Source organism: Ostrea edulis, chromosome 9 (assembly GCF_947568905.1).
Source record: "Ostrea edulis chromosome 9, xbOstEdul1.1, whole genome shotgun sequence".
Taxonomy (NCBI): Eukaryota; Metazoa; Mollusca; class Bivalvia; order Ostreida; family Ostreidae; genus Ostrea; species Ostrea edulis.
In genome coordinates, this window is record NC_079172.1 from 33,568,933 (window position 1) to 33,588,905 (window position 19,973).

At 35.3% G+C, this 19,973-nt stretch overlaps 1 protein-coding gene across 12 annotated transcripts in view; it reads left to right on the top strand.

Annotated features, from left to right (window-relative positions):
* The window catches only part of LOC125657510 (mitogen-activated protein kinase kinase kinase kinase 4-like), a 79,509-nt gene that overhangs the window by 53,150 nt on the left and 6,386 nt on the right, over window positions 1-19,973 (top strand). For all 12 annotated transcript variants that reach the window (XM_056150319.1, XM_056150326.1, XM_056150327.1 and 9 more), the window contains 8 exons: window positions 7,357-7,450; window positions 11,017-11,144; window positions 12,406-12,652; window positions 13,007-13,072; window positions 13,422-13,567; window positions 14,211-14,274; window positions 15,257-15,357; window positions 15,668-15,817. In XM_056150319.1, coding sequence (XP_056006294.1) covers window positions 7,357-7,450; window positions 11,017-11,144; window positions 12,406-12,652; window positions 13,007-13,072; window positions 13,422-13,567; window positions 14,211-14,274; window positions 15,257-15,357; window positions 15,668-15,817 — 996 coding nt within the window. The remainder of the gene's footprint in view (window positions 1-7,356; window positions 7,451-11,016; window positions 11,145-12,405; window positions 12,653-13,006; window positions 13,073-13,421; window positions 13,568-14,210; window positions 14,275-15,256; window positions 15,358-15,667; window positions 15,818-19,973) is intronic.

Consider the following 19,973-nt stretch of genomic DNA (forward strand, 5'->3'; position numbering starts at 1 on the left):
AAATGGAATGTGCAAACTGTAAAATTTCAGACAAGATCAGTAGATTTGATGAAGGTTTCTCAATTCTAATGCAGTTATTCAGAGCCTCAGCATGAATGTACATTTTTGTACCGGTGTCTACAACAGGGAGGGGGTAGGATATTGGGACATCTTTTTCTTGTCTTAATGTTTTAAATTTATTGATTTGGTGAGGTCACTGCGTTTAAGTGCTGCCTCTTGGGGGTATAATTTGTTTAGAGGCATTCCTAGCCATTCTTATCATTTTCTGTGCCATTGTTTGGTCCTGCAGACCAAGGTAAAATGTTTAACTCTATACTAGGTAATAATTGGGTAGACATTTGGTGTCAGAAGGAGATTTTAAAATCCTGACATGTTCTGGAGATGACACACTGTCTGTCACGAACAGACTAGGCCTTACATACTCAACAAACAGTGAACAAGTTCTCTTTATAAATATTAAAAAAAAGTCAAATGGGGAAAAAACTAAATTCATTATTAATTGTGTGGTGGAATGGCTGTCATCTGTTACACTGATTATTGAAGCATCTGAGTACCAAACGAGAAGCTCCTTTAATGGCTTGTGTCAAATTTCTACTGGAATACCAAACTTACAGTCTGTTGTGTGGCTAGTGTCAAATTTCCATAAAGTCCAATTTCGATAAGGTAACAGCTCTAGCACGGCTAGCATTCGATTGCTACTGACTCCAAGCATAAATTCTCTCCTTTGTCTTTAGTTGAAAATTTCCATCAATACCAATTGCAAGCTACAAGATATTTTAAGTTATATATGCTTTCTAGTTTTGGCTGAACTCTTTTTGCTTTTTATAAGTTGTATTGATAATAATCTCTATTAGACTCATTGGGCTTGTATATAAGTTTTATTGATAATAATTTATAAGCTGGACTCATTGGGCTTGTATATAAGTTGCATTGATGATAATCTATAAGCTGGACTCATTGGGCTTGTATATAAGTTTTATTGATGATAATCTATAAGCTGGACTCATTAAGCTTGTGTATAAGTTTTATTGATGATAATCTATAAGCTGGACTCATTGAGCTTGTGTATAAGTTTTATTGATGATAATCTATAAGCTGGACTCATTGAGCTTGTGTTTAAGTTTTATTGATGATAATCTATAAGCTGGACTCATTGGGATTGTGTATAAGTTTTATTGATGATAATCTATAAGCTGGACTCATTGAGCTTGTGTATAAGTTTTATTGATGATAATCTATAAGCTGGACTCATTGGGATTGTGTATAAGTTTTATTGATGATAATCTATAAGCTGGACTCATTGAGCTTGTGTATAAGTTTTATTGATGATAATCTATAAGCTGGACTCATTGAGATTGTGTATAAGTTTTATTGATTCCAATTTACATACTAATCTGAGATTCCTCTGATTATTGTGACATGTGACAATATAAAAGCAGAGGTGAGCATCACAGGAATCTCGGATTATCTGCATACTTACATTTAGCTTGTGTTCTATTGATACTGAGTCCTATAATAGAGTGTTTGCTGAGTGTAACATTTCCATCAACATCACCCAGTGCCTAATTTCCCTCCAGCTGTGAAGAACAAACCTGTAGATGATAGATCTCTTCCAGTCCCTCAATTTAATCATCCATCCATAATGGCCACTGCATTATCCTGAGTCTGGTCTTAAATAGCCTCTATTGTCCACTCATTGATTGTCTGAATGAACAGGGAGGTCAGTGCTGATTGCACGGTAATGAGATGACCAGCTGATGGCTGATGATGGACAACTCAATGCTTCCCCTTCTCCACCCCCCATTTCACCTGTCATCGACTCATTCTTTTTTATTGCATGTGAAATAGATTTATGATCGGATATGCTGCTCGGATTTAATTGAAAATGCACATGTCTAACTACAGTAAAATCCATTAAGAAACTGTAAAAATCTGCCTTTATTACAGAAAAAAAGCTATGATGAATTTGGTGCATGTATGCTAATCATGTTTGGTAAAATCAAATTTATGAGATGCTTATTTTATTGCATATGTGCAAGTTGATTTTTGTTTGTTAGCTATGTACATGTATATCCAGGTGTTGTAGATAATTCGGTGAAAATAGAACAGAGATGTTTCTCACAGGTGTTTTAGACATTACATTAATCTACATTGTGGCCAGAACGAGGAAACACAGACACAGGTATAAAGCTCTCATTAGGCCGTGATCGGTGTTTGATTTTCACAGCTGCCCACGTGCTCATTGCTTAGTGGTCCAAATCCTACCTCAGAGCCAGCTTCATTGCTTGGAAGAGCCAGTGCATTATGTTTCTAGAGGCTTTCACAGCTCAAATTCCTAATTTATTTTGATTTTGTTTCCTTGTTGCTCAAAGCTTGTAAATGGTGTTAAAATTTGTTTTCTGAAAATTGCCAAACCACTGGATGCTCAGAGTATCTCTTCCGTTGGTACTTTCACAGATTGACACAGCTCTGATCATTCACAACATGCAGATTTCATTTTTAAAATTGTTAATCTTTTTGTACATGGTATGCATAGGTATGCATTCAGAAGCATTACAAAACCTGCATGGTTGTGGAAGTGAAAAGCCTTTTCAAATGGTACAAGAAATCATTTAAAAACAGATTTACAGGTCTCGTGAAGATCATAAATTTTCCCCATGCAGAACATGATTGAGTTCAAAAAGTTATTTAAATGGCTGTTTTTCTGGGTGTTCAGGGGCTGATTATATACTGAGGGAGATGTGTTACCTGTAACATCTGTCAATCAATCGATGATTAGAGAGGGTGAATTTCTAATTCGACAAGCTCACCTCTAATAATCCTGGATCCACCTTTCCAGAGCCCAGCCTTGCAATGAAATTCTTAGCTTGTTGATTCCTCTGAAGACATCAAGTTGATTTTTAAGGTAGAAAGAAAATAGATTTTATATCTCAGGATTGAGGAGCCGATAATGATTTTGATCGATCCGTCATATGTCCAAAACTTGAACATTATGATCATGTATGTGAACAATGCAATAGAGATTTTATACTAAGTTTGTGAAATCAAGGTCAAGGTGAAAGCTAAATGCCATGAAGGTCATATATGTTAAATGTCAATTTAACCACAATATGGACCCAGCTTTGACAAAATGACATTATCCAAAGTTGTTAATATCTGTGAACTGATTGCATTTTTTTTAATGGATTTTCAGATAACATTTTGTTTTATATCAATATGAAGAGACTGCTTAGAGGTGCTCATTTTTATCTGCACAAAGAAATATTGAACCATATAACAAGACATTTATTTTGCAACATCATTGGAAAACTCAAATCTTTTGTGTGTTGTTATGGAAATTAGATCGACTGGCAGTAATTCAATAATCGCTGGGTGTTAATCAGATGTATAATGCAGACTTCCTGGCCAGCCTATAAGCTGCCTGTGAATTACCTGTACAGATGGTTGACGTGCAGAATATCCTGTCATTCATCTGCAGTTTTATATTGTCTATTTTGTGGCACCCAAGCAATCTGTGGGAATAAATCTTTTTGTCGAAAAAGGGCTTGTAACTTAAATTTTAAAAACTATCCAGATGAAAACGTATGAATTAGAAAATTCAGCATATTTTCTTCCTATATATAGTTCGTTGTGTGCTGAATTACCTAGCAGTCACATGATGTAACGCCTCCCCCTCCCCTTAAATTCAAAATGGGTTGGTGGAGCAGATCTCATGGTTTGTCCCTTTAGTACCAATAATTCTAATATACATGATTGTATATAATATACTTAGCTTTATAGACAACATTCATATTTGATAGTTGACAGATGTTAGCATTGTGGCCTGTGAGCCCTTTTGTTTATATTGCCTTGTTGTTTAACCTCTACATGCTGTGGTCAGGTGGCATTCGTTAAATGTTTACCAGGTGAAGGATTCTCTCTGGACATTACCAGGTCAGGAAGTGGTCATTAGGAAAAACTTTGATGACTATCCACGTCTGGCTTTGGTTAAGTGGCAACAGAAACAAATTAGGGGAGGGGAGGGGGCAATATTCTGTCTTGTTCCTACACAGTTTGTTTGTAAAAGAAGATTGTATTTGATGCTTGTCTTTAAAATCATTCCAGGACCAGTGACAGCTAACAATATACGTCACAGTGGCCAACATCATTTAGTTGGTTAATTGCAGCAAGCAGAATGTGGAAATGTGTTAGTCCTTCTGCTAGCACATGTTTTAGAATAGACAACAAAAAGAAATATGTTGACAGAATTAAACGACTTGTTAAATTAAATAACATGCATCAAATTCATAGAATCATTGATTCAGAGCAAATATGATGATCCTGGAAGGATTTCATGTAGACAAACATACAATGGAAACAACTTGGGGGGGAGGGGACCAATGTTTTCAAATATTGGCTGTAACTTTTTTCTGAGGATGACTGATAATAAGTCTACAACATACACAGTCCTAGCTTCCAGGTTTGGTGGTGGTTATATGCATAATGTCATTAATTGTATATTGGCACAAATCAGTCTTGTGTGCAGTGTGTAGAAATAATTGATATGTTTTCTATGGTAAAAGTAAAATTCTGTTGAATGTGATGTTGGGTTACATTAAGTGTTTATATATAGGTTCCTGTTTTTTCTTTCATCATGTGCATTTTCCTCCACGGGGGAAGAGGTATCGATTCCCTTGTCATCATTCTGCAATAAAACCCTCATCATGTCCATACAGAGATCCTCTCCTTGGGAATAGTCCTGTTTATAGTGGAGGCTGGCAGCAGTGTTTTCATACTCTGCTGATATTCGATGCTAAATTATATGCAACATTACCCTGTACAAAATAATTGATTACTTTCTGAGTTGCATGAGTTAAAACAAGATATTTTTGGAAGACCCCAGGGGGAAGACTTTGATGTGATGCTATTTAAGTGCCATCAGAGCTGACTTAATAAGATCATTGAATTTCTTAATGATTAAAACTATTAAAAAATACCCCTAGAATTTAGCATATTCACCCCCTGACCTTGTCTGCATGTCCTTCACTCTTAGATTTGGACATTCCATTGGTGGGGTATATTGCTTATGCTTTTTCGTTTCTTCCTGTCAGTCTGTACACAAAGCAGGACAGACAAACACACAGACATTCATAATGTGCATGTACCTCACCAGCACTTTGAGATGGGGAGGGAATGTTTCAAGATGTGGCATATTCATTGTTACCCACATGACTAGGGGTTGGGAGTGTGGGGAAGGCCATGGAGGGACATGAAATGAGAATGGAGTAGAAAAAGAGCTGGGAAAAAGCTGTGCATGGAAAGGCAGCTAGTGTTTTTGATCACATTGAGTAATCCTTTCATCTGAGTAAATAAAACTGAATTTTTTTTTCTTCAAACAGACACTCAATTAGATCTGTTTGAAAATATGTGGCTTGTTATGTTTTTGGTTACAATTAAACATTGTCTGCCATTTTGAACCAATTATTTTAATGAATGCTTGGAGGATTAAGTTAAATTGTGTAAATATAACAGTGGTGTTTCTGATTTAAGCTTTCAATTTGTGCTTTCTTGAGAAGGGGTTCTGAACTTTGAAGTAGACCCATCAAAAAGGACAAGCACCTATGTGAAGTCAAAACTAAACTAGAAAAGTGTGGAAACTGTGAGACAAGGGGTTAGATTACGAGAATGTGATCCCCATGTAGTAGTCAAACACTGGTGATTTGCTTGAAGAAGTGTCATTGAAGGATCTTAATTAAGAACAGCTCTCTTTCTTTCTCTCTCTCTCTCTCTCTCTCTCTCTCTCTCTCTCTCTCTCTCTCTCAGGAAAATATAATTTAAATATGATTAATCAGCAGCACAGAGAAGATGGAGGTTATAAAGTATTGCCAATTAGAAACTCAGATAAGCTTGTCAGAAATAATATATTTTATAGGCTGCAAGTCAAATCTACACCAGTGTCGGATAATGCAAGTTTAACTGCCATAATGGAAATTGGAATCGTGTTGAAGTCGGATCTGATCAGCAGATTAGGGATATCTGTGTAATGGGAGTCTTATCCAGGCTTCCCTGTCACTAAGTTAACCAGAAATCAATAATTTCTCAGGAAAATTGACAACCTGTGCACATTAAATCAGTGTAAAAAAATGTCTGGTAATTATGATCAGTGGTAACTTGTGAGTCTGTCCCTCCTGATGAAGTTTCTTATAATCAGCCATGTTCTGAGTGGGAGATTGTGAGACGGTGAAGTATGACCAGTAATGACTGATTCAAGGGACATTATGCTGCTTTGTCTGACCTAAGAACTGAACTTTTGCCCTGAAGCTGAGAGTTGAGAAGAAACATTGCACATGATGCTGAAGTAGATTTATTAAAATAACAATTACCCCACTTCTTATTAAAAAAAATAGAAGGAAGAAAAGAACCAAAAAACCATTCAATATAAAGGAAAAGAAAATGGAAGGGGGAAAAAAAACTAGTGTTTTGTAAAGAGGTTTATTGGAGATTTTTTACCTTGACATTAAGGTGCAATTAATGGCTGAACATCTGTTACTTTGTGGACTTTAAAAACACCATAATTCTAGAATAGTAATAAATTCCTTATCAGAATTATTGAACGATAAACCTCGATGTCCTGAGATTTTGCTGGAAATTAAATGATTAGCTTTTGAGGCTGGGAATTGATTTCTTGACAAAATGTTCAGATTTAGGGTGTTATATTCTTTTACATACTAACTCAACATTAATTGCTTTGGTTCTTGAAAACAATCATTTCATTGGTTACAAATTTATAGATTTTAATCATTTCTTCTCATAGTGCTTCTTTTGTTCGGTTTCATTGAAATATTGTGATACATTAGAAATTAATTGACTACAGAATTAAACCCACACATTTAAACATGTTAGCTGTGGCTATTGTAAACATTTGAAAATATTTACATTTCCAATGTTTTTGCCTTCGATATCTTTACAAATTGAGATTATGGCCATTTCCTCATGAATGCAATGCATTTGTGAACAATGAATCTTTACAAAGTATTTGTAATTTAATGGCTGGGAATTCAGACAGAAATAAATGTAGAATGTAAATATAAAATATGTTATTTTTGAAAATACATGTACATGAGATTATGAACTGCAACATTTTACAACGGCATACTTTTCATGAAGCGCTAACGTGCGTGATGTGAGCCAGCGTTACGAGTCACATTCATTTCTTAAGTAACTGTCCTTAGAAATTAATTTATGTATACAATTTTAAAATTTTACATGTTATAATGTATGTTAATCAGAAATCTAAATATACAATTAAACAATATATTTGTACAGTTATTTATGAATGCAAACTAGTCAGTAAATAAAATTTCTGTTTCCTTACAGAATAAATCTGAGAATGTTTTGGGGGATAAAGCACAAAGAGCCAAACTCGGAAAGGCCAACTCCAACCCAGTGGGATCCTCTGGTCATCCAAGTGGTAAGTCTAATTACATTACTTCTAGTTACATCACTGGTAAGTCTAATTACATTACTTCTAGTTACATCACTGGTAAGTCTAATTACATTAGTTCTAGTTACATCACTGGTAAGTCTAATTACATTACTTCTAGTTACATCACTGGTAAGTCTAATTACATTACTTCTAGTTACATCACTGGTAAGTCTAATTACATTACTTCTAGTTACATCACTGGTAAGTCTAATTACATTACTTCTAGTTACATCACTGGTAAGTCTAATTACATTACTTCTAGTTACATCACTTGTAAGTCTAATTACATTAGATCTAGTTACATCACTGGTAAGTCTAATTACATTAGTTCTAGTTACATCACTGGTAAGTCTAATTACATTACTTCTAGTTACATCACTGGTAAGTCATATTACATTACTTCTAGTTACATCACTGGTAAGTCTAATTACATTACTTCTAGTTACATCACTGTTAAGTCTAATTACATTACTTCTAGTTACATCACTGGTAAGTCTAATTACATTAGATCTAGTTACATCACTGGTAAGTCTAATTACATTACTTCTAGTTACATCACTGGTAAGTCTAATTACATTACTTCTAGTTACATCACTGGTAAGTCTAATTACATTAGTTCTAGTTACATCACTGGTAAGTCTAATTACATTAGATCTAGTTACATCACTGGTAAGTCTAATTACATTAGTTCTAGTTACATCACTGGTAAGTCTAATTACATTAGTTCTAGTTACATCACTGGTAAGTCTAATTACATTACTTCTAGTTACATCACTGGTAAGTCTAATTACATTACTTCTAGTTACATCACTTGTAAGTCTAATTACATTAGTTCTAGTTCCATCACTGGTAAGTCTAATTACATTAGTTCTAGTTACATCACTGGTAAGTCTAATTACATTAGATCTAGTTACATCACTGGTAAGTCTAATTACATTAGTTCTAGTTACATCACTTGTAAGTCTAATTACATTAGATCTAGTTACATCACTGGTAAGTCTAATTACATTAGTTCTAGTTACATCACTGGTAAGTCTAATTACATTAGATCTAGTTACATCACTTGTAAGTCTAATTACATTAGTTCTAGTTACATCACTGGTAAGTCTAATTACATTACTTCTAGTTACATCACTTGTAAGTCTAATTACATTAGTTCTAGTTCCATCACTGGTAAGTCTAATTACATTAGTTCTAGTTACATCACTGGTAAGTCTAATTACATTAGTTCTAGTTACATCACTGGTAAGTCATATTACATTAGTTCTAGTTACATCACTGGTAAGTCTAATTACATTAGTTCTAGTTACATCACTTGTAAGTCTAATTACATTACTTCTAGTTACATCACTTGTAAGTCTAATTACATTAGTTCTAGTTACATCATTTGTAAGTCTAATTACATTAGTTCTAGTTACATCACTGGTAAGTCATATTACATTACTTCTAGTTACATCACTTGTAAGTCATATTACATTACTTATAGTTACATCACTGGTAAGTCTAATTACATTAGTTCTAGTTACATCACTTGTAAGTCTAATTACATTAGTTCTAGTTACATCACTGGTAAGTCTAATTACATTACTTCTAGTTACATCACTGGTAAGTCTAATTACATTACTTCTAGTTACATCACTGGTAAGTCTAATTACATTACTTCTAGTTACATCACTGGTAAGTCTAATTACATTAGTTCTAGTTACATCACTGGTAAGTCTAATTACATTACTTCTAGTTACATCACTGGTAAGTCTAATTACATTAGTTCTAGTTACATCACTGGTAAGTCTAATTACATTAGTTCTAGTTACATCACTGGTAAGTCTAATTACATTACTTCTAGTTACATCACTTGTAAGTCTAATTACATTAGTTCTAGTTACATCACTGGTAAGTCTAATTACATTAGTTTTAGTTACATCACTGGTAAGTCATATTACATTACTTCTAGTTACATCACTTGTAAGTCATATTACATTACTTCTAGTTACATCACTGGTAAGTCTAATTACATTACTTCTAGTTACATCACTGGTAAGTCTAATTACATTAGTTCTAGTTACATCACTTGTAAGTCTAATTACATTAGTTCTAGTTACATCACTGGTAAGTCTAATTACATTACTTCTAGTTACATCACTGGTAAGTCTAATTACATTAGTTCTAGTTACATCACTGGTAAGTCATATTACATTACTTCTAGTTACATCACTGGTAAGTCATATTACATTACTTCTAGTTACATCACTGTTAAGTCTAATTACATTACTTATAGTTACATCACTTGTAAGTCATATTACATTACTTCTAGTTACATCACTGGTAAGTCATATTACATTACTTATAGTTACATCACTGGTAAGTCATATTACATTACTTATAGTTACATCACTGGTAAGTTTAATTACATAACTTATAGTTACATCTCTGACAAGTCTAATTACATTTCTTGTGGTTATACCACTGGTAAGTTTAATTATATTACTTCTAGTTACATCACTTGTAAGTCTAATTAATTACATTGTGGTTATACCACTGGTAAGTCCATTCTTGTCATGTAAGTGGTAAGCTAGTTTAGTTATCCCTTTGATAAGTCCAGTTACATCTCCCAAGGTCATCCCTGTATTAAGGACATTTCCTCAGGTCACCCCATTGGTAAGTCCAGATACATTTCAACAGGTCATTCATTCCTGGGATAATTCCAAGTCCAATCTTGTCATCCCGTTGGTAAGTCCATTTCCTCTGGTCATCCCATTGATAAGTCCATTTACTCTGGTCATCCCATTGATAAGTCCATTTCCTCTGGTCATCCCATTGATAAGTCCATTTTCTCTGGTCATCCCATTGATAAGTCTATTTTCTCTGGTCATCCCATTGTTAAGTCCATTTTCTCTGGTCATCCCATTGATAAGTCTATTTTCTCTGGTCATCCCATTGACAACATCCATTTCCTCTGGTCATCCCATTGATAAGTCCATTTCCTCTGGTCATCCCATTGACACATCCATTTCCTCTGGTCATCCCATTGACACATCCATTTCCTCTGGTCATCCCATTGATAAGTCCATTTCCACTAGTCATCCCATTGATAAGTCCATTTCCTCTGGTCATCCCATTGGTAAATCCATTTCCTATAATCATCCTAATGGCAAGTCCATTTCCTCTGATCATCTCAGTGATAAGTACTTTTCCTTTGATTATTCTAGTGGTAAATCCAGTTGCTATTCTTAGTTAGGCTTGTAGTAAGACTAGTAACAGTTCCTCTGGTCATCCCAGTGGTAGAGTTAGTAACAGTACAATTAGTAGTAAATCCATTCACAGTACATCCAATGGCAAGTCACTCTTGTTGAAAATTTTTAGTATAAACTTCAGTCACTGTGTATCTATTATATATGTCTAACATTGTGTCTGTATATGATCTAAATGTATATTTGTATATCTGTGTGCTTGTATGTTTAACTGTATTACCTGTCTATTATCTAACCGTATGTCTGTATTTCTAACTATGTCAAGCCATGTGTCTCAATGTACGTCTGTTTTTATTTCAGTTCTTCCCTCACCACGACACAGCGCCAGCAGTGGAGTACTGCCTGATCTCCTGCCACCACACACCCCACCCCAGTCCAGGTCTGCCCTCACCCCCCAGAGACCGCAGGACAAAACCACATCCGATGAGGCAAGTACCTCCTCAACAGCTCTCCTTCCACACACGCATCCCACAAGACTGCATTTTAAAGTCTTGTTGCAAGACCAAGCAAACCAGAAAGGGTTTCCCTTGACAACACTCTTCACCTTTTTGTAACCTTGTTTTGACCTTTTGACCTTTATGGTCTCCCATTAGCTACTTACTAGCATCTTTCATTAAGAAATGATCATAAAATTGTGGATTTTCTTCTGTTGTTGTAAAGTTTGTTCTGGGTGCTGTATTTTGTTTTCCTTTCATACAGAGGTACATTTAAACAAGGAAAATAAGCAAATGTGCATGTTAGCAGCAGGCACTTATTGTTTCTGTGTTGAAGAACCATTCTAATATACGTACAAAAAGCCAGGCCTCTTTAGAAAACAAGTGTGTGATTTAGTACCCACAGAGAGATAAAAAGAACCCACAGTATGAGAGGAAGTCGTCCACTTAACAGTAATGGGTTGTGGCTGAAATACAGAGTAGTAGACTGTGAAAAGGACAAACATAAATGTTCTCTTCCATTTCCCGCTTTGCAGAGTTGCAGTGTAATTTGATAATTGGGTATTTGTTGTGTGTGTGTCTGTGGGAGAGTAATTTAGGAACAGCCCTCTTATGTCGATTCTGAAAGGAGGGGCTCCTCTGTGATTAGGATTCTTAACTTGCTATTATTAGATTTAATTATGATTAGGTTCAAAATACATTTGTCTACCTCTGTCCACATTTTCACCGATAAGTGAATAATTTGGAAAATTAAAGAGTACACGGATGATGTGGGCGGCAGTGTCTTTTCAGACTGTCAATCAAGACTTGGATATGAATGCTCTACCATTTTAACTACTGTTTTAAAAGTGGTATATTAAATAATGAATTTTTCAAGTTCATATAAAGCTTTATGTTATTCTGTCTCGTACAAAGGAAAAAAAGAATATTCAGAATCTAGATTCATTCTATCTGCCAGCCCCTGAAACCCTTTAAAAGATCTGCTATGTTATTTTTTTTTCATGCCAGCAGTCCTTCAGTAATCCTGATTAATTGGAAGTAAGATTAATAAATCCATCTCTTAAAGATATATACAGTCAAACCTCATTATCTTGGAACTCTGTGGGGCCAAGATAAAACTCATATTGGAGGGTTCGAGATATTGAGGATAATATACAAAAGAAAATGTAGTGGAGACTTTGAAATCACTTATCCATGGTATTGGAGATATTTATGTTTGAGATAGCAAAGTTTAACTGTACTTTCCTCTTTTCAGTATCGGCAAGCTGTCAGTAACACCTCGGACGGAGGAGGACTGCGACACCATCCCCGATCTTTTTCTGCCTTTGGATTCGGGGCCTCCGAGGGTTCCACAATAACATCCCAGTCATCTCGCAGAGGGTCACAAATCAATGTCAATGTGGCCCCAACACAGCCCATGTCTGAGGCACTGAGCGACACACCTGAAATTCGCAAATATAAGAAAAAATTTTCATCTGACATCTTGTGTGCTGCATTATGGGGTATGTGTTTACTTCGATATGGGTGTTTAAACTGGGGATTTTTTAAATCAGGAAAGTTCACAGCCAATAGTGATTACAGGGATTAAGCTGGCTGTATGTACCCTTTTCATCTACTTTGCGTATCTGGAAACTAGTTCTACAAATATTCATTGAACTAAAGTTGTAAAGCAAAGAACCTTCCAGCAGTCACAAGCTGTTAAGCTGATCACTGACCCCAATATCACAAGCTGTTAATAAGCTGATCACTGACCCCAATATCACAAGCTGTCAACGAGATATTATTCATTTATGCCACAGTCACAAGCTGTTAATAAGATGATAGATATTGACCCCTGTTTGTTTTTATTTGTACAGGGGTGAACTTACTCATTGGGACAGAGAATGGCTTAATGTTGTTAGACAGAAGTGGACAGGGGAAAGGTAGGTCAAAACCAATGTAAGGTTCAAAGCGGCTGTTGTGAAAGATTCTGTAAAATAATGTATTTTCATGTTGGTTGGGTATTGAGAGATTTTGTGTTTATTTTTATGATTTTATAACATATATAAATGATTTCATGTACTATGTTCTTGGACACTTTATCTGCACTGTATCATTACTCCCAGCTTTAAACTTGTGTTGGACTGGTGTTCCATTCAGAGAGATGTTAGAATCCTCGTCCTCTAAACACATAAGAAATTTTGAATAACAAGTCAGTGTAGCCTGGATGGATATGGAAGGTGTAGCAGTATTTTTATTCTACGCTTCACTGAACACTTTTGTTTTACACAGTTTACACATTGATCTCACGGAGACGCTTCCAGCAGATGGAAGTGTTGGAGGGACAGAACATCCTCGTTACTATCTCTGGAAAGAAAAATAAAATCCGAGTTTACTACCTGTCATGGCTGAACAACAAAATCTTCAAAAAAGAAGCGGTAAGAGACATTGCTTGATGATTAAGTCATTGAGAAATTATACTGTGTACAATACTGTAGGATTTGTCATTGAGAAATTATACTTTGCTGTCTACAATACCTTATGATTTGGCATAAACTCAGAATACTTTACCTTTAACTTAAAACTAGACAAAGCGGTTAGTGCATTTACCTCATGACTGGTAAGACATAAGTTTGAGCCCTGCTCGTGCCATGGCCACTTTAAACTTAAAACGTTAACAGGTAGTGATTGCTCCTTTTCCAAATGCTCAGCTTTCAGATGTTTGAGTCGCGGGTCTTTCGTATATGACCTTAAAAACAGAGGTTAGGTGTTGCAGCATGCATCGGCACATTAATCATCACTGTCACAGCCCTTATTGTTAAACATAGATCTAAATTTTCGGTACTTCACTTACAGCTGGTGACGTCTCATTATCCAAGGGACGTACAACAAACAAACATGCTCTTTGTTGATAATGTATGGTTTCAATGAATATAGCCCTCTGTTGATAATCCATGTGTTTAGTAAATGAATATATAGCCTTCTGTTGATAATAAATATTGCGTCATTTATTATCTCTTGGTGTAACCTGTCATTATCATGTCACACAATGTTTACAGCTTTATCTTTTTTTACCTACAGAATGACAGAAGAAATGGTTGGGTGAATGTTGGTGAATTGGAGGGCTGTGTTCATTTCAAAATAGGTAAGCTCAGTGTATCTCCGAGAGTAGCTGTGATATAAAGGGGGTTAACTCCTGACATTTTTTTTTTAAGAATGATAGTTTAGTTCATCCAATTCATTAGTCCAAGTTGTGTTGCACACTTAATTCTCTCCATGTATAGATAAAATTGACTTCTACAGACCACCAATGTAAAAATAGATTAAAATCTAATTTGACACCAATGTTCTCTAATACCTCGTAGAAGTGTTGTTATATTTGGAGCATTTGAAACGTAAAAAAAAAAATGCTGATCTGGCTTCTGATTGGCTGAGATATTACTTTCCTAGAACAGTGTCATGCCCACCTATGAACAATCTTGGCAAAATGAAGCCCCTCCCTTGTCAGAATTATTTTGCCAGGCTGTAATTTTGTAATGGAGAAAAATCGAAGATAATGATCATTACGTATAAATATCTGGACAACATTCAGTTTTCATTGTTAGAAAGATGCAATCACTTCAACTTGGCCGTGCCACAATGCCAATTTAACGTATGTGCAACATTGCGATGACAAATGAATGTTTGTGCGACATTCTGATGACAATTTAACATATGTGCGACATTCTGATGACAACTTAACGTTTGTGTGAGATTCTGATGACAATTTGACCTATGTGTGACATTCTGATGACAATTTAACATTTGTGCGACATTCTGATGACAATTTAACGTTTGTGCGAAAATCTGATGACAACATTTGTACGACATTCTAATGACAATTTAATGTTTGTGCGACATTCTAATGACAATTTAACATTTGTGCGACATTCTGATGACAATCTAACATTTGTGCGACATTCTTATGACTTTAAAGGCCCATGAGCCTCTTGTGAATCAAACCAAGTTGCAGTTATAGCACGACAAAATATTCAACAACACTGCTATATTCAGGGAAGTACTATACTGTACTTTATTTCAGTAAAAGTTATGAATGTTTAAATTTTGTATTTTCTTTATTTTTACAGTGAAGTATGAGAAAATTAAGTTCCTTGTGATAGCGCTGCAGGAGAGTATAGAAATCTACGCCTGGGCCCCCAAGCCTTACCACAAATTCATGGCGTTTAAGGTGAGACAACACTAATACAGTAATTTAGGTTCGACCCCCTCCCCTCCCTCCCTCCCTCCCCAAACAGCAAAGCCTTAAAACTTCAAATTCAGTAAGGTTACTGATGGTCAAATATGTGCTTTAAATCCCTACCCTCTTCCTCATTGTGCAAGGAAAATGTCATTCACCACACAATCCTCTATGTTATTTTGTATGTAAAGCTGTCATATATTTGTATATTGTGTAATTTTGAGAATATTTATTCATGTAGATATTACTGAAAATTTGGTACAAATTTCAATGTTTTATTTTTTATTTCATTTTTATACAGTCTTTCACTGATCTAGTCCATAAACCGTTAATAGTTGACTTAACGGTGGAAGAAGGTCAAAGGTTAAAGGTTCTGTATGGTTCCCATAATGGTTTCCATGGCATTGATGTGGATGAGATGCTGGCCTATGACCTGTACATTCCCTCACATGTAAGTAGGAGGTGCTTATTCTCACATGTAAGTAGGAGGAGCTTATTCTCACATGTAAGTAGGAGGAGCTTATTCTCACATGTAAGTAGGAGGAGCTTATTCTCACATGTAAGTAGGAGGTGCTTATTCTCACATGTAAGTAGGAGGAGCTTATTCTCACATGTAAGTAGGAGGAGCTTATTCTCACATGTAAGTAGGAGGTGCTTATTCTCACATGTAAGTAGGAGGAGCTTATTCTCACATGTCAGTAGGAGGAGCTTATTCTTGCATGTAAGTAGGAGGAGCTTATCCTTAAATGTAAGTAGGAGGAGCTCACATGTAAGTAGGAGGAGCTTATTCTCACATGTAAGTAGGAGGTTTTCTTACATGGAAGTAGGAGGTGCTTATTTTCACATGTAAGTAGGAAGTGCTTCTTTCACCTTCAGGGATTGTGTTTGTGTACAACTGTGTCCATAACGCCTCTGATTGTGTACATCCCTTTCATTGACTTTGCCATTAGCTTTGCATAGTACCTTGCCTGACTAGGTGTTGGAGTAAGCCTGATTTTTAAGTCCCCAGAATCTAGATTTTAAGGGTCTTACAGTTTTTTCCTGTATCTTTCCATCTGTCTCTAGTAAAATGGGGGGGGGGGGGGGGGGGGGGGGGGGGGGGGGGGAGAGAGAGAGAGGGAGGGTTCAAGGACAAATGATACCTTATAACAAAATTGTTTTAAAATTTTCTAAACCTATTTGTAAATATATTGTGTTAATATTGCTAAAAACCACAAAAGTTCTTTATAAAACCACCCTTTTTTCCATTATTCACCCATCTCTCCTTGAAAACTCAATAGGAAAACAATACCCAAAATTTAAAGTCTCCGAAACGTCTTTTTATTGGTGCATTTCATGTATTAATGACTAATTTACATTGTTGTTTGATCAACTAATAGAAAATCCCATCTAAACACAGCAAAATTCTACTTCATTTATTTGATGCATCCAGAATCTTGGGCATCCTATAAACTTAATGTTTATAGTGTGTTGTCTCGAGGGTTAAGTCTCTGTAATATTTTATTCTTGGATCTTGACATTGACCCACTTATCAAATAGGTTGACTCGTAATGTCTGAATGGTTGGTATTTAGTTAGTGACAGATTTTCCAGTGGTATAAAGTACTTCACTGCTGTAGACGGTACTATCACTTGGGGTTTCGTGTTTCACATCCCCATCTTATTAATGTCTTGCATCCTGTACCATGTATCACAACACTGGTTACTTTATAGTTTCGCAGCCACCCTCAATCACCGCCACAGTCGGCTATTTCTTCGTTTTACGCCCACCAGGTATTTATTTTTTGTTGTTGCCTACTATAGTCACTTGGCCAGACAGTAGTCTAGTGTGCATAGTGGCAGCAGCAGTGCTATGATAAGTACTCACATGGGGTAAATGTTGGTTTTAAAGAAATTAAAATTTCATTTTTGAAAATACATGAGGGTATGAAATGCGAAACTTCATGCTGACATACTTCATGAAGCATGTTAGTAAGTCGACATGAAGTGTTGCAGCTCATACCCTCATATGTTTTTAAAACTGAGATTTATTTTTCATATTTACATTCTACTTTCATTTCTGTCAAAATTCCCAGTCATTAAAATAGACGTACTATATTTGTTAAGATCCATATGTGCATTGTTCACAACTATAGTGCATTCATGAAGAATGTCTATCAATACAATTTGACGTAAAGATATCAAAGGCAAAAAGATCGGGAATGTAAATATTGTCCTATATCTGTCCATTCGTTAGGAATGATGCTTACACATTATGTGAATGTAGAGGGATGCCAGAAAGTTCTTGTATTTGGGTGGACGGAGAAATATACCATTCTCTTATGGGAGGACATTTTACACAAGTTTCACTAAGATCTGTCAACTCGAGGAAAATAGTATCCCATGGGAGTTTGGGTTAGAATAGGTCCTCAGTACCTCTTGCTTGTTGTAACAGCTAGGTGACTAAATGAGGCGGTCCTCCAGATGAGACCGCAAAAACTGAGGTCCTGTGTCTCAAGTGTGGCACAATAAAGATCCCTCCCTGCTCAAAGGCTGTAAGTGCCGACCATAGGCCTAAATTTTTCAGCCATTCACCAGTAATAGTGACATCTCCATGTGAGTGAAGAATTCTTGAGAGGGACGTTAAACAATATACAATTAATCAAGGAAAATAGTTCCTGCATCATGCTGCAATTAGTCACAACAGAAATGTCGGATGAACAACATGTAATCCATGCAATGTGCAAGCATGTCTGTGTAAACAAATGAATTAGTTTACAATATTAACAGTTGTAAGGTAAATGATGATAAATGGAAAAATAAAGGTTTTTCATCAAAACTGGTGAAATTAGATTAAATGTATATTGGGGTGGGGTTTTTTTTATGTGTATGAAGGATGTTTGTTGGGAGACGTCGTGATCACTGTGACGACTTGAGATGCATTTCAATCTGACCAACTTTTACATTATCTCAGTCTATCTCAGTTGAATTTATCCTTGCATTATAAAATATTATTGATTTAAACATTTTTTATTGCAGTATATATAACATGATAGGATTAGGCAGCAGGCAGAGCATATACTGTATATACTCGCCTATAAGTCGGATTTTTGGGAGTTAAATTTTGGTCCAGAACTCTATGTCCGACTTATAGGAGTGTCCTAAGAAGATTAGTTTTTTTCTGGATGGCATAATGTATAGCATAGTATTTCTTAAACAACAAAAACATGGACAAAATAAACAAAATAGTAACTGTTTAATTTGTTGAGAATAAGAAGTGAAATATTGATGTCATATCCCAAAACATAATTATTGGAACACAGATATATACATAAGAGTATTGATATGAAATTGATTTGTTGGAAGAAAAATATCAAATATCGGCGCATTTCTCAAAATATTATTTGAAACACAGGTAAAAACATTAGAGCATTGATTTCATTCGACTCTTGAAAAAGTTGGACTGACTTATAAATGGGTCAATGGCAATTCCCTCCTAAATAACCTAAAAACTATACAACTGACTTATAGGCGAGTATATACGGTTTATAAGACATCTCCCAATATATAAAATATCATGTGAAGCACTCGACTGCTATAACTTGTGCTCTCGTGCCACATGGATTGGTCTATTCACTATTTAGTCCAAAGTTTAGGGAAATAATTCTAAAAATCCCCATAGTTTAATTAAATCAACTACAGTTTCATCAATTGAATACTTATTTTTATGTTGTGAATATCATCACTTAAAGTTGTGTAAAAGTATTAACAGAAGTGTAAGTGAAGCTTGTGTAATGCCGTCCTGGTAAGAGAATGGAGAGATATATAGGCAAAGAATTCTAGTTGATTTAGCATGTATTCAAGTACTACTTACTAGTCATTAAGATTATAAGTACATCACTAGTCACTAAGGCTATAAGTACATCACTAGTCACTAAGACTATAAGTACATCACTAGTCACTAAGACTATAAGTACATCACTAGTCACTAAGACTATAAGTACATCAATAGTCACTAAGACTATAAGTACATCACTAGTCACTAAGACTATAAGTACATCACTAGTCACTATGACTATAAGTACATCACTAGTCACTAAGACTATAAGTACATTACTAGTCATTAAGACTATAAGTACATCACTAGTCACTAAGACTATAAGTACATCACTAGTCACTAAGACTATAAGCACATCACTAGTCACTAAGACTATAAGTACATCACTAGTCACTAAGGCTATAAGTACATCAATAGTCACTATGACTATAAGTACATCACTAGTCACTAAGACTATAAGTACATCACTAGTCACTAAGACTATAAGTACATCAATAGTCACTATGACTATAAGTACATCACTAGTCACTAAGACTATAAGTACATCACTAGTCACTATGACTATAAGTACATCACTAGTCACTAAGACTATAAGTACATCAATAGTCACTAAGACTATAAGTACATCACTAGTCACTAAGACTATAAGTACATCACTAGTCACTATGACTATAAGTACATCACTAGTCACTAAGACTATAAGTACATTACTAGTCATTAAGACTATAAGTACATCACTAGTCACTAAGACTCTAAGTACATCACTAGTCATTAAGACATTAGTAAGTACA